The following is a 16,275-nucleotide window of genomic DNA, read 5'->3' as shown; positions in this document are numbered from 1 at the left end:
AAGAATAGGTGATCAAGAGTATTCATGTAAGGTCAGAAGAGATCAAACTTTCACTCTTTGCAGATGATATGATTGTATATCTGGAAGACACCAGGGATTCTACTACTAAACTCTTAGAAGTGATCAAGGAATACAGCAGCATCTTAGGTTACAAAATCAACACTCACAAATCAGTAGCCTTTATATATAACAACAATAGTCAAGCTGAAAAACCAGTCAAGGAATCTATTCCGTTCACAGTAGTGCCAAAGGAGATGAACTATTTGGGAGTTTACCTAACAAAGGATGTGAAAGATCTCTATAAAGAGAACTATGAAATTCTATGAAAAGAAACAGTTGAAGATGTTAACAAATGGAAAAACATACCATGCTCATGGTTGGGAAGAATCAATATTGTTAAAATGGCCATACTACCCAAAGCAATATATAATTTTAATGCAATCCCCATTAAAGCTCCACTGTCATACTTTAAAGATCTCAAAAATATAATACTTCATTTTATATGGAATCAGAAAAACCTTGAATAGCCAAGACATTACTCAGAAATAAAAACAAAGCAGGAGGAATTATGCTACCAGACCTCAGACTATACTATAAATCAAATGTGATCCAAACAGCATGGTACTGACATAAAAATAGAGAGGTAGATGTATGGAACAGAATAAAGAACTAAGAGATGAACCCAGCTACTTACCGTTATTTGATCTATGACAAGCCAATTACAAACATTCAGTGGGGAAAAAATTCCCTACTGAACAAATGGTGCTGGGTAAACTGGCTGGTGACCTGTAGAAGACTGAAACTGGACCCACACCTCTCACCATTAACTAAGATAGACTCACTGGATTAAAGATTTAAACTTAAGACATGAAACTATAAAAATACTATAAGAAAGTACAGGGAAAAAAATTCCTTGAAGAAATTGGCCTGGGCAAATATTTTATGAGGAGGACCCCCCGGGCAATTGAAGCAACATCAAAAATACGCTACTGGAATCTGATCAAACTAAAAAGCTTCTGCACAGCCAAGAACACAGTAAGTAAAGCAAGAAGACAGCCCTGAGAATGGGAGAAGATATTTGCAGGTTATGTCTCCTACAAAGGTTTAATAACCAGAATCCACAGAGAACTCAAACGTATTAGCAAGAAAAGAACAAGTGATCCCATCTCGTGGTGGGACTTGAAGAGAAACCTCTCTGAAGAAGACAGGTGCACAGCCTATAGACACATGAAAAAATGCTCATCATCCTTAATCATCAGAGAAATGCAAATCAAAACTACTTTGAGATAGCATCTAACTCCAGTAGGATTAGCCCACATCACAAAATCCCAAAACCAGAGATGTTGGTGTGGATGTGGAAAAAAGGGAACACTTCTACCTTGCTGGTAGGAATGCAAACTAATATGTTCCTTTTGGAAAGATGTTTGGAGAACACTTAGAGATCTAAAAATAGACCTGCCATTCGATCCTTCAATTCCTCAATGAGGTATATATCTGGAAGACCAAAAATCACATTATAACGAAGATATATGTACCAGAATGTTTATTGCAGACCAATTCATAATTGCTAAGTCATGGAAGAATCCCAAGTGCCCATTAACCCATGAATGGATCAATAAATTGTGGTATACGTACCTCATGGAATATTATGCAGCCTTAAAGAAAGATGGAGACTTTACCTCCTTCATGTTTACATGGATGAAGTTCAAACATATTCTTCTTAGCAAAGTATCTCAAGAATGGAAGAAAAAGTATCCAATGTACTCAGCCCTACTATGAAACTAATTTATAGCTTTCATATTAAATTATAGCCCAAGAATATGGGGAAAGGGGAAAGGGGAAAGGGAGGGAGGGGAGGGGTTAGGATGGGAAGAGGGAGGATAATTGGTGGGACCACACCTATAGTGCATCTTACAAAGGTACATGTGAAACTTACTAAATGTAGAATATAAATGTCTTAAACAATAACTAAGAAAATACCATGAAAGCTATGTTAACCAGTTTGATGAAAATATTTCAAATTGTATATAAAACCAGCACATTGTACCCCATGACTACATTAATGTACACAGCGATGATTTAATAAAAAAATCTATGTATATATTGTTGAGATGACAATACCACTCACAATAATCTACAGATTCAATTAAAATCTCAATGGGCTTATCTGCAGAAATGGAAAAAGCTAATTTTAAAATTCATATGGAATTGCAAGGGATACAGAATAACCCCCAAAAAGCATGACAAATAAAATCTAAGTTAGAGGACTCAGACCTCCTGATTGCAATAGTTCCAACAATAGTAATCAAATCAGTGTGGTATTAGCATAATGACAAACATGTCAATCAATAAAATAGAGAGTCTAAAACTAAACCCTTATATATGGTCAACTGGTTTTTGACAAGGATGCCAATAGGAAAAAGAGTAGTCTCTTCGAAAAATGGTTATAACAGTTTCTTAGATACGTATTTGTTGACTACTGACTGTCTTTGATAATCCCATTAAAAGAAATAGGAAAATAAAGCAAGAAAAAAAATTTAATATGTTTTTTCAAATTTCAGGTTAATGTGAGAGTACAAACATCTAGGTTACAATATTTGCATCTGTTAGGTAGAGAAAAATTTTTAAGTGAACAAATGATTCTGGAATAACTGGATACTCAAATGTGACAAAATTAATTTAGATCCCCCACCTCACATTTTATATGGAATTAACTCAAGATGGGTCAAAGACCTAAAAATCATAAAATTCCTAGAATAAAACACAGGGAGGAAGCACTGTGACCTGGGATGTGATGATGGTTTCTTAACTGAAACACCAAAAGCAAAATCAAGGAAGGAGAAAAACAGATAAATTGAAGGTCATCAAAATTTAAAATTTTGGGCTCAGTGCCTGTGGCTCAGTGGTTAGGGCACTGGCCACATACCCCAGCCTGGTGAGTTCAAACCCAGCACCAGCCTACTAAACAATAATGACAACAACAACAAAAACAACAACAAAAATAGCCGGGCATTGTGGCAGGCACCTGTGGTCCCAACTTCTTGGGAGGCTGAGGGAAGAGGATCACTTAAGCCCAAGAGTTTAAGGTTGCTATGATCTACAACCCCACTGCACTCTACCAAGGGTAACATAGTGAGACTCTGTCTCAAAAAAATTTTTTTTAATTTTGGCACTTCAAATGACAGTATCAAAAAAATGAAAAGACAACTCACAGTAAGTGAGAAAAATATTTACAAATTGTCCAACAATTAAGTTCATGAACTCATCCTAGGGAAAGTGCTACATACCCCGTTGCTCAGAATTACTATAGTCACGTTAGAAGTACTCCCATTGGTCATCTAGTAACTGTAGTGCTACTGAGCAATGAGATATGTAGCACTTTTTCTAGGACGAATTCACGAACTTAATTGTCTAACCTCATATATCTGATAAGGGATTAATATGTAGAATTTGCAAAGAATTCCTAAAACTCAAAAAAAAAAAATTTAATGATTAAAGCACTTAAAGAAACATTTCTCCAAAGAGACCATGCAATAAGCAGGTCGATAAGCACATGAAAAGATGATCAACATCCTTAATCATTGGGAAACACAAATCAAAACCATAAGGATACCACTTTGTATCTATTAGAATAGCAATAATAATAATAACAAAAAGAGCAAACATTGGTAAGCATATGGAGAAATTGGAATCCTTGTACCTTGCATGGTGTAAAATGCATCTATTGTTTGCAGCCACTGTGGAAAACAATCTGGAGATTTCTCAGAAAATTAAATATAGAACTACCATATGACCTGGAAATTCCACTCCTAGGTACATACCCAAAAGAATTGAAAATCAGCATTTAAACAAAATCACACACAAATATGGATAGAAGCACTATCTTAGGCAAAAGATGAAAACAACCCAAATCCCCATCAGCCGACAATGGACAAGCAAAATGCGGTATATCCCTACGGTGGAATATTATTCAACCATAAAAAATGAATGAAGTACTGGTTACATGTTGTGACATGTATGAAACATTGAAGTATTCTAAGTGAAAGAAGTCAGACACAAAATTTCACATATTGTAAGACTCTATTTATATTAAAATATTCAGAGATAGAAAACAGATTAGTGGTTGCCAGGGGATAGGAAGAGAGATGAAAGAAGAGTGACTGCTCACTGAGTCCAAGGTTTCCTTTTGGGGTGAGGAAAATGTTTTGAATCTAGGGGCGGTGCCGGTGACTCAAAAGGGTAGGGTGCTGGCCCCATATGTCGGAGGTGGTGGGTTCAAGCCCAGCCCCGGCTAAAAAAAAAAAAAATCACAAAAATGTTTTGAATAGAGAAAAAGGTGTCGGTTTGCACAATGCTGCAAACACTAAATGCCACTAAATTGTACACTTTAAAATGGTTAATTCTATGTTATGTAAATTTTATCCCAATAAAAAATAATTAAATGATAGATTGATTGACAGATAATTTCAGGTCCCTACAACTAAATGAGATGCAGAATCAAGATTTTATTATGGATAATTACCTGAATGTCTACCATATATTGGTAGACATATATGTCAGTTACAGTGCTTAGGAGTTTCCTCACAAGGATGTATTATTACCTTCATTTTCACGTATTATTATCTTCATTATCCAGATGAGAAAATTTGGCTTTTAGGTGTCCACAATGATATCTAAAGAATAAAATCTCAACAGGAAATAAAGTATAGCAGTCTATACTGTTGAGGGAAACTTTAATTCCATTTCTGTTTGAAATTTCAAATAATCTGAATAAATCAGGGACAACTAAGATTTGTACCTTAATCATGTGTTTCCATTTCTGAGTTCCCTTTAGTTAGCATGAGAACTACCATGTGTACCACCTGACAGATGGACCACCATGGGCAGGCACTTCCTCCTCACTCATACCCATAAACTTCACAATAATCCTTAACGTCAAAGAGGACATCATTATCCCCATATTACAGAGGGGAAGACTGGAACTGAGAGATGTTGGCAACTTCCCCAGTATTACCAAATGTCTGAATGAATGACACAGGATTCCAAACCAGGAGTGTCTGGCTCCAAAACTTTTTGTTCTTTCTTCTACTCCATAGTCTTTTTCATCCTGGGGCCTTTCCATATAGGGCAACATGAAGAATGGGGACCTGGATACTGAGATCAGTTTGAGTCATCTCAGCAGCTCTGACATGGTTTGAACAATCTGTTACTGAGATGAAAGCTGATCCCATGAAGACACGGCACTGTGTTCCCCTTGACACCCATATTACAGACTGGCATCCCCTGAGCCATATCTAATTCATAGACACGCCTTGTGTGGCCTACATGTTTTTAAGAATAATTGAAATTAGTTGCCAACATTTAAAAAATTAGGGAACATCATACAAAAGTTTGCATTTTTAGCTTTTTTGCAAAAGTAGAACTATCTGGCAAGATTAGGCCTACATTCCCAAGTGGCAAACATGAGTGGAAGCAAGCACTCTACTTTGATTCTCCATTCAGGTTACCTTTCTGACCAAGCAGAGGGAGGCCAACCAAGGTTTTCTATTTTCATGCTGGCTCTATGCATTTTATTTGTCAATCAATGTCAGAACCATTATTTTTTCCTGAAATATCCTGTTAGTAGAAATTAATAAGCTACTTTATATTAACTTTTCCTGCCCTTTTCTACATCCCAAGAGGCAGAATGCATTTGTTATCTATTCTAGAGATAGGAAAATTAAATATGCATTCTTCTGCCCCTCCATCCCCAATAGTTGCAAAGATGTTCATATCACTGCTGTTGTGCCTCACCCACTGAGGGCTGGGGACTCTGCCTTAGAACATGGGATGATGTGTCAGCTCCTCTGGCAGAAGACACATTGGTCATTAAGCCCAGGATACTCAGAAGCTGCAGGTGGGGAATGCCCCCCAGCTGGTTTGCCTGCTGCTTTAGATGTGTAAGTGTTTTGCAAGATGACTTTTGTATACAGCTAGGAAAGTTCACTAGTGAGCCAAAGCAATCAAAACCCAGGTCCCTGAAGCTCCTGGGACAAAGCAAAAATTTCTAGATTCTCTGTGCTCACTGTTTGGAATGACAAGAAGGAAACTCAAGTCAAGTAGTTAACTCCCAGTTCAGGGGCCATTTCTGCTGGGGTATCAGGTCCACAAGAGTCTGCTTCTCATGCCCTCCTCTCATAGGAAATCCATAAAGTTGACAGAGAAATTCTGTGTCAAGAGGGCCCTTCTAAGGGAGGGGTGAATGTAAAAATATACACAGCTCCCCAGTTCCCATCTATCCGTTCCACCAATGTTCCTCCAATGCCATCCACACCACTTGTCCATCCCTACTTGGGAAGTCATCAGCTCCAGCTGCCAGAGGTAAGGGTTAGCAGTGGTCAGTTAAGTTGAACTGTGCCCTCCCACATGTTTGGAGTCCTAATTCTCAATAGCTCTGAGTGTGGCCTTGTTTGGAAATAAGTCTTTACAGATGTGATCAAGTAAACGTGAGGTCCTACTGGATTACAGCTGGCTTTAAGTCCAGTGAGTAGTATCCTTACAAGAAGCCATGTGGAGATGAAGTAGCACAAAGTTACACACATCATGTGATAACAGAGAGTAAGATTGGAGTTATGTGGCCACAAGCCAAGGAATGCCACAAAAACACTAGCAAGTCAATTAGGAAAACCAAAACCCCAAACTTAAGGCCAGAAATTGCGATAACTCATAAAATCCTTCTTTAAATACAAAAAAAAAAAAAAAAAAGCAGCCATTGCACTGTCACCTGCTATCCTAATTTGCTTCTGAACCTAAAATCCCAAGACATAAAAAGACCTGCAAAAGAAATGTTTTCTCATACATCTTGTATGCCTTGCCTGAATATCTGTCTTGGACTAGTTTCAGCTTCCTTAGTATCGCATTTCAAATGGAAATAATTACCTTCTCTCCTAGGCAACAAGCCTCATGCCCTTTCCCTATAGTCTAGAACCTGAATTTCCTGTTGTTTTCTATCCAGGTTCCCCCATCATTATTTCAACACTAAACAAGGGTTTGATCTGTCATATCAGACCTTAGACCACTAATGCCTAGCAGGGCCTTTTTGCCACCTTTGGATGAATTTTTGTCCTTCTTAAAGGCAAGAGCAGGCTGGGTTTTAGAATAGGCTCCGAATCTGGGCAGTCATGGGAGGAATGCCTGGGAGGATGGATGGAGCTGGGAGATGCAGTGGAAGCAACTGTGCAGAAGTATGAAGCAGCACAGACAGCAGGAGCCAGGGGCACCTTCCTCGTCCTGGGACTGTCCCTGTGCCCAGGGCTCTAATGACCGATGGGCGGGAGCTCAGAAGTGACAGAGTACAAAGTGAGCTTTTGAAATACTCTCCCACGCAGTCACAAGGAAAACATGATTCACAGGGGGCCTGAAGGAGTTTTTCTTTTTCTTTTTTTAATTGCATGATGGGGCTAAGTTATTGAGAAACCATTTTTGACTATAATATCATTCAGGAATGAAACTAATTCTTATAAGTTGGGAGGAAAATTCCTTCACCATTTGCATATTAACCAATCATTTATATACAAGTTATTAAAAGTGGCCAGGCTGAGCCTTTGCTTTATTCAGTTCCCATCTCCATACACACAGTTCCAAAAGTCCAGATGGGTATTTTCTGCATTGGTCTATTACATAGTTTATGTGTTAATATTAACCATACGTGGAGAAGTAGTGAGAGTTAAAGTCTAGTGAAAAGCAAATCACGATGTAATGTTGTTAGAGTTTTGACCATAACCATTCATATACCATACACATTGACAAAACATGAAAGCATAATAAATTCACTAAGTTTCTAGACACTTTGTTTTAGAAGAAGCTAAGAATGGAAAAGTTGCTACAGCTAAGCTTTCATTTCCTGCCAGTATGTGTGTTTACACTGGTATCAAATGCTCATTTTTCCTGAAGGCTGCAGACATTTTTTAGACCAAGTAAAAAAGGAAACTAGTCTAGACATATTGGTAGATGAAAAAATTTCTAAATAATCACAGATTTCTGCCCAAAGACTTTAATCTCATCCTTAGAAAAGCTTTTGGGGAAAGATAAAACATTATTTCAAAAAGGGCAACATTAAGCCAACCTATTCTCTGTAGGATATAGCCCACAGCTCCCTCCCTCAAATCCTAAACATTAATCATTAATTTTTAACTAAACATTAATTACAAATATTAATACTGCTCCTATCTTTTTAATTCCTTTCCTCAATTCTTGTTTGGTTTCCTCTCTTGTTCTTATTGTCTAACTTTCTTTCTCTGAATATTTAGCTCTTTAAAAAACTTGATCTAGTAACTACATGTACAATCCTGAACTCAAAAAAGAAAGGATATACTTTCTTTCCAAACACATGAGACATTTATAACTATTGACACTGGGCTATACTGTAATGGAAGTCTCAATACATTTCAAAGAGACACATTTTTCTGAACATACAGAAATTAAATTAGAAAAAAATTGTACATCATGATCTAGTGGGCTTTATCCCAGGATTGAAAGGTTGGTTCAACATATGTAAATCCATGAATGTAGTTCACCACATAAATAAAAGCAAAAACAAGACCATATGATCCTCTCCATTGACACAGAAAAAGCAATTGACAAAATTCAGCATCCTTTCCAGACAAGAACACTTAAGAAAATAGGCATAGATGAGACATGTCTTAAACTGATAGAAGCCTTCTACAACAAACCACACAGAATGTGTGCCAATATCGCACAGAATGGAGAAAAACTGAAAGCACTTCCACTTAGAACCAAAACAAGAAAAGAATATCCACTATCACCACTACTATTCAACATAGTTCTGGAAGTTTAGCCAACACAATCAGGCAAGAGAAGGCTATCAGGAGGATTCAAATGCAGACAGAGGAGGTCAAACTCTCACTCTTTGCTGATGATATGATGTTACACAGAAAACCCCAAGGACTCAACCACAAGGGTACTAAAAGGGACCAAGACACACAGTAACATCTCAGGGCATAAAATCGGTGTTCACAAATCGCTCAATAACCTTCATATATACCAACAACAGTCAAGCAGAGAATCAAATCAAAGACATAAAACCCTTCATGATAGATTCAAAGAAAATGACAAACCTGGAAATATACAAACAAAGGACATGAAGAATCTTTACAGAGAGAACAATGAAGCCCTGAGAATAGAAATAGCAGAAAATGTTAACAAATGGAAGAACATACCATGCTCATGGCTAGGAAGAATCAACATTGTAAAAATGTCCATACTACCCAAAGCAATCTGCGTATTTAATGCAATCCCCATTAAACTACCAATATTATATTTTGAAGAACTTGAAAAAAATAGTACTTCATTTCATATAGAACCAGAAATAAAAACCAAGTAGCAAATGCAATTCTAAGAAATAAAAATAAATCCAGAAGCATCACATTCAGACTTCGGGTTATACGACAAGTCTATAGTAATCAAAGCAGCCTGGGACTGACACAAAAATAAAGACATAGATCTATGCAATAGAATAGACAACCTAGAGGTGAAATCAGCCCCATATCACCATCTGATCTTTGATAAACCAAATAAAAATAAACCAGGGAAAAGAATTCCTATTTAATAAATTGTGCTGGGATTACTGGTTAGCCACCTGTAAAAGACTGAAACTGGACCTCTTACCACTTACCAAAATTAACACTGTATAAAAATTTTAAATTTAAGTCATGAAACAATAAAAACTCTAGAAGAAAGTGTGAGAAAAACTCTTCACAATATTGGACTGGGAAAAGAATTTATGAAAAAAGACCCCATTTGTAATTTAGGCAATACCAAAAATAACGGGACATGATCAAGCTAAAAAGCTTCTGCACAGCTAAATGCACAACAACTGAAGAAAACAGGCAATCTTCAGAACAGGAGAAGATATTTGCATCCTATGAATCTGACAAAGGGCTGATAACTAGAATCTACAGAGAAAAACTAACCAACAAGAAAAAAGCAAGAGCAAGAGACATAGAAACAGAATCTTCTCAAAGAAGACAGACTAATGGCTAACAAACACATGAAAAAATGCTTCTCATCCCTAATAATCAGAGAAATGAAAATCAAAACCACCTTGAAAGATCTCCTAACCCCAGTGAGAACAGCCCACATCACAATGTCTCAAAGCTGCAGATGCTGGTGTGGATATGGAGAGAAGGGAGCACTTTTACATTGTTGGTAAGACTGAAAACTAATACAGCCTTTTTGGAAAGAAGTATGGAGAATCCTCAAATAGCTAAAAATAGACCTTTCATTTGATCCCACAATCCCGTTACTAGATGTCTACCCAGAGGTAAAAACATCATTTTACCATAAGGACTGGAATTTTTTTGCAGCACACAGTCACTAAGATGTGGAATCAACCCAAGTGCCCATCAACCCTTGAAGGAATTAACAAGCTGTGGTATATGTATGCCACAGAGTACTATTCAGTCATAAAAAGATGGAGACTTTACATTTTTTGTATTAACCTCGATGAAGTTGAAAAATATTCTCCTTAGTAAAGTATCACATGAATGGAACAGCAAGTATCCAATGTACTCAATACTAAGTAATAATGTACTAATGTAATACTAATGTAATAATACTACTAATAATTACATTAGATAATATTGAACTAATGTAATGATAATAATAATTACATTAATACTAATGTAATAATACTATGAAACCAGTAGATGAACAACTATAGGCCCGCAAAAGAGAAAAACACAATTAAATTTAAAAGGGAAGGAGCGGGGAGAGGGAAGTGCATCGCTATTCCTGCTGTGCATTTCTATTCTGTGTCCAGCCTACAAGTTTCTTTGCCCTGTTTTTACTTGTTTTGCTTTCTTGCAGTTAGATATTTGTTACTTTCTAATTTATTTCTTTTATTTTCTAGGCTTCTTTTCCTATTTCATCTGTCATTGATGTGTGTTTGGAGCAGAGAGGTATAAACTGCGTCATCTTGATCAAAAGCTGTCTCTTTAAAAATCTTTTTAATAAAGGTGGGCATGGTGACTCGCACCTGTAATCCCAGCACTTGGGAGGCAGAGGCAGGTAGATTGCCTGCTCATAGGTCTAGCCAGAGCAAGACCTCGTCTCTAAAAATAGTCTGGGCATCGTGGCCGGCACCTGTAGTCCCAGCTACTTGGGAGGCCGAGGCAAGAGAATCACTTAAGCCCAGGGGTTTGAGGTGGTGGTGAGCTGTGACACCACAGCACTTTATCAAGGGTGACAAAATGAGACTCTGGTTCCAAAAAAATCTTTTTAATTTATTTTTATTTCTGGATAGGGAATACATGCACATTGTTAAACATTCCAATTAAGAGATATAGAGCACGTATAGTGACTTATATGCTAGTTTATTTGCCCCATTTAGGCTCCTGGCAGATGATAAGTAATCTAACAAAACAACTTCTGTATATAAACTGATTGTATTCACCAATGATCAATTTTATCACATTATAGGGTATTTGTTAAGATGTTTTTCCTATAAAATTTTTTCCACTAAAATAACCCTTGAAGCTAGCCCGTCTGTACTAGCCTCTGTTCTAACGCCCTGCTACTCCTCCATGTGCTTAAATATCACATCTTTCCTGTTCCCTGTTTAGTGAGGCTGTCTCTCTCCCCTACCAGATCTTCCGTAGCATTCCTCATGTGCAATGCAAATCCCTGATGTAACCTCATCGGGCACGAGGACAAAACGAAACAATATGTATGGAAAAGTTCAGTGCAGTGGCTGACATATAGTTGTTTCTCACTAATAGTTTACCCTCTTTCCTGCCTTCCATGTATTTCTCAAGCTTATCACCCATGAGGCTGTCAGCTGCTTTAGCATCAGCAACTGCTTCTAACCAAAGCATCAGCTCAGCGTTCACATATAATGGTTACTCAGGTGGCAGATGGGGATGTACACACCCCACCTCCTGTGCAGGTGCGCTGACAATGCTCCCACCAGGGCCACTAGACTATCAAAGAAACATCACCTCTCAGAGGCCCATGTTCTCACTACAGGCAGGGAACTCTCTGGGGTCTGGAGCAAAATGCCCCATCAGATAAAGACAGCTATTACAGGCAGAGATACCAGGTACATTACTTGCAGGAGCCAACTCACCTGCCAGAACCACGTCCCCTGAAGCAGGATGAGGCTTTCACGCAGAAGCTCTACAAGTACATTGCCCCGTAAGAGGAATTCCATGAAGGCGACCAGGCCTGTCAGAAGGACGACCAAAACCAGCAGCTGGTGCACAAAGATGTCCAGCATCTCCCGGCCATGAGTGTGGTTGTAGAAGATAAAACCTGATAGAGGGGTTAAAAAAAAATTTTATCTTCTTCAATGAAACCAAAGGTCACCAGCTAACTGTTTCTCTCTCTCCTCCTCTCTTTCCACAGAATTTTATACACACAAAACCCCAACTGCTCAATGATTCTCACAGGGCTGCAACTCTCTAAGATGTTTAAAGTCATCATTGCATCTTTGGAATGGAATCTTTGAAATCTAACCCTTCTTTTCCCTTCCCCAACCTTTTTTTGCTCCTCTAGCACATGTTGACATTTTCAGCTAACTATACTTTCAAAGAATCTTCTGTGAAAGATGAGGAATAATAGGCATAAAGAAGCAGGGGGGCAAGAATTAAGGTGACACAGGCAAGAACAAGCAAAAGCCTCGCCTTAAGGAATTCAGTCCACATGTAAATCATAAGGGTGGACTTTGGTATGACAAGATGGTCTGAGAAGCTTCCAAGATGTAATAATTATCAGCATTTTTTTCATTCCATGGACAGATTTCAGCTGCACCTTATTCCTTTTCATTTGTATAGACAGAAAAATTATGTTCATTCAAAATATAGTAACACACACACATATACAAACTATAGTAACACCCTGAAATAGCAAGAATCAGGCTATGAGTTGTTGACACTCATCTTTTTTTAGCCCTTGTTCCCAAGGAGGAATATGCAACAGCTATTATTTTCAGATGCTGGAGACAAGGTGAGTAGGGAGTGACTGCCTCCTGATTAGCTATGCCCCTTTTTTGTTTCATAGTTAATCTATTTTTTACATGTAGAAAACAAATGAAAATAAATCATTAAATACTTGTTTCCTTTTTCCTCCAGGAGGAGTTGCAAGACCAACTGAACTAAAAATATTGTTTAAATTAACGTCTCAAAATTAGGACCTATTATTTTTATGTGGCTGCATTTTTTGGACCTTCTTACCATATAATGAATGACAGGGTTTTACTATATCAGTGTGAAAAGGCTAGTTAGTAGATGGTAGAAGCTGTCCTGCTGTGAGTGGTTGCTTCATTTCAGGATATTCAAGCTTTGTTAGTAAGTTCACATTTCACTTATTAAAAGTGAAAATAATGATAATTTTCAGGACAGCCTAGAGATAAGGAAACATTGAAAGTAGTACTTTATTATAGATGTGAATTATGACTAATGCACTTTGAATGAGTGGGCTTGCCCAGTTCTACTAAAGGAGTCAGTAGAGGAGGAAGATCTTTGTCAACCTGTCTAGCATACTCATCATGGCCCAGAAAAATGGCCCTATCAATCCAGACTGCATGAAGACACCAAAGATTTATTATTATGAAAGGCTGCACAAATGTCCTCTCCTAGAGACAGGTACAGGAAAACATTCACTCATACTTACCCTCCACAAATAAGGCATTTGACAACATGAACTTGGGCAAGGAGGCAGGAAGTGAACTGATGGCGAAACATAAGATCTCTGCCACACCGAACAGCCCGAAGAAGAAATACATGGTGGAATGATGCCAGCTCGTGAGTTGTTGCCACTGGCCCTCTTTATACAAGGTCAGGTAGGGCCCTCCAGACAAGAACTGCTCCCCAACCATGCCTGCAGAGGAACATTTGACAGTTTTAGCAACTCCGCCCATAACATTACTTAGAACGCAGGAAGATACAGCAGGGTCAGCTCAGTGCTTACTTCAATCTGTATTATTTTGTGACATTGATTCCTCTGTCTGGGCTGTTCCCTGACACCTGGGAACCAGAGCTTCAGGATTGCGTTAGAGCAGTGTTTTTCAACCTTTTTATCTCATGGCACACTTGAACTGATAGCAAAACTTCCATGGCATGCTTAAATTACATTGATTAAAAAAAAAGAGTAGAAAAAGAATATACTTACTGTGCTTTGACTTCTTTCAAAAATAACTTAAGTAGTGATCTTTAAGAAGTTTTGCTGTACACCTAAGATCTCGTGGCACATCAGTGTGCCATAGCACAAGGGTTGAAATCACTGCTTTAGAGGCTCCAATGCTAGTTCAAATAACCAATTTTATTCAAAGACAACCAACTGAGCCAAACGGCTCTTTCAGATCATCAATGTTGATGATCTTAGTTCCACTGACAAGTTCCACAGACTATGCCAATCCAATGACTAAATCCTGAGTGAGGCTCAGTGTCTGTAGGTCAGTGAGTAGGGTGCCAGCCACATACACTGAAGCTGGTAGGTTTGAGCCCAGCCTGGGCCTGCTAAACAACAAGGACAACTGCAACCAAAAATTAGCTAGGCATTATGGCGGGGACCTGTAGTCTCAGCTACTTGGGAGGCTAAGCAAGAGAATCACTTCAGCCCAAGAGTTGGAGGTTGCTGTGAGCTGTGACACCATGGCACTCTACCAAAGGCAACAGAGTGAGATTCTGTCTCAATAAATTAATTAATTAATTAATTAATTCTGAGTGATTTGGGAGTTTGGATTTGTGACCTTAGTCCTACACAGGCTGATTACTTCCTGCTTAAGTGCTATATCTTTGGGTAGCTGCCATGAAGTAGACGGTTGCACTTGGTCCCAGAGAAAAATGCTGAAGAGCTCAGTCTTTCCTCAATTAAGGATAACTGAGAAAGCCCATATAGCCAAGGATATGACCTAGTCAGTTAGGCAAACATGCTGCCTTCTCTGTTACTCTATAGACTCTGATAAGGAAACGTCTCTCTTTGGAAATGTTACTCTGTAATTTGATGGTCATAGTAAAGACATATTGACATGAATAAAGCATAAAGAAACCTAATGGGAAGGTGGGAAGTTTTACCTTTATAAAGGAGGGGCTGCAGGGAACTCTTAAAAATATAGAACACTTTAATAGAATCTTCATAGTCAGTGGAAAGGGCTTACCAAGTCATCTGGCCTTACCTCTTTCTCTGATTTAGGAACCAAGGAAGGATGAGTGCATGAGGCAAAATCTTCTACAGCCTATCAGCATTGATTTATTATTGAAGCTTTTTCATAATCACTTGCTTATTTTAGTGTTGTTTGCAAAATGGTTTTTGATCTTGAATGGGTTCACTCTTTTAGGAGTCAGAATAATGGATATAAAATGATTTTAGAAGCTCCAACTAATTCTAAAAAGGAAATTCACCTTGACTGGGTACACAAGTTAACTACTAAGACTAAGGTATTAATAGCTTTTTGTATAAACACTAAGTAACCCCTTACTAACAAATTATATTACAATTAGAATAGTATTCCATAGTATACATCTTTTGTATTTACCTGGATGGATTTGGAGAATATGCTCTTAAATAAAGTATCTCAAGAATGGAAAAGCAGGGTGGTACCTGTGGCTCAGTGAGTAGGGTGCCGGCCCCATATACCAAGGGTGGCGGGTTCGAACCCAGCCCAGCCAAACTGCAACAAAAACATAGCCGGGTGTTGTGGCAGGCAACTGTAGTCCCAGCTACTTGGGAAGCTGAGGCAAGAGAATTACCTAAGGAGGTTGCTGTGAGCTGTGACGCCACACACTCTACCCAGGGCAAGAAAGTGAGACTCTGTCTATTAAAAAAAAAAAAAAAGAATGGAAAAGAAAAGTATTTTTTAGTACTTTACATTAGTACTCAGTACTAATTTGAAAATAGTAGATCAACAACTACAGGCCCACACAAGAGAAAAGACACAATTCAATTCAGGAGGGGGAAAGCAGGGAGGGGACTGGATAACTTCCCATCTATCAGGTACAATGTAGGGGTGTGCTGCACACTTCCTGGGTGAAGGACTCAGCTACAACTCAGACTTTGGCCTTTACCTTACAAACACAAATAATGTAACCTAGTAGTATGTATCCTCATATTAATTCAAAATTTTTAAAAAAGAAATTATAATTAGAATGTGTTAAGAATGTAGGCCATGGACTGGTATTGGTATTGGTCTGTAGCCTGTTAGCAACCAGGCCCCCAGCAGGAGATGAGCAGTGGGCAAGTGAAAGAGCCTCTTCTGTATTTACTACTGCTCCCCACCAC

General features: G+C 38.3%; 1 protein-coding gene across 1 annotated transcript in view; it reads right to left on the bottom strand.

Annotated features, from left to right (window-relative positions):
- Window positions 1-13,876, bottom strand: part of TMEM45A (transmembrane protein 45A) — a 15,802-nt gene extending 1,926 nt beyond the window's left edge. The window contains exons 1-2 of the mRNA XM_023509728.1: window positions 13,669-13,876; window positions 12,125-12,309 (exon numbers count right to left, since the gene is read on the bottom strand). Of these exons, the coding sequence (XP_023365496.1) occupies window positions 12,125-12,309; window positions 13,669-13,873 (390 nt within the window). The 5' untranslated portion in view covers window positions 13,874-13,876. The remainder of the gene's footprint in view (window positions 1-12,124; window positions 12,310-13,668) is intronic.
- Window positions 13,877-16,275: the final 2,399 nt, after the last annotated feature.

Source organism: Otolemur garnettii, unplaced genomic scaffold (assembly GCF_000181295.1).
Source record: "Otolemur garnettii isolate 467f Iridium unplaced genomic scaffold, OtoGar3 scaffold00009, whole genome shotgun sequence".
Lineage (NCBI taxonomy): Eukaryota > Metazoa > Chordata > Mammalia > Primates > Galagidae > Otolemur > Otolemur garnettii.
Note: the sequence above shows the minus strand (reverse complement) of the source record. Positions and strands in the feature narration are given on the sequence as shown.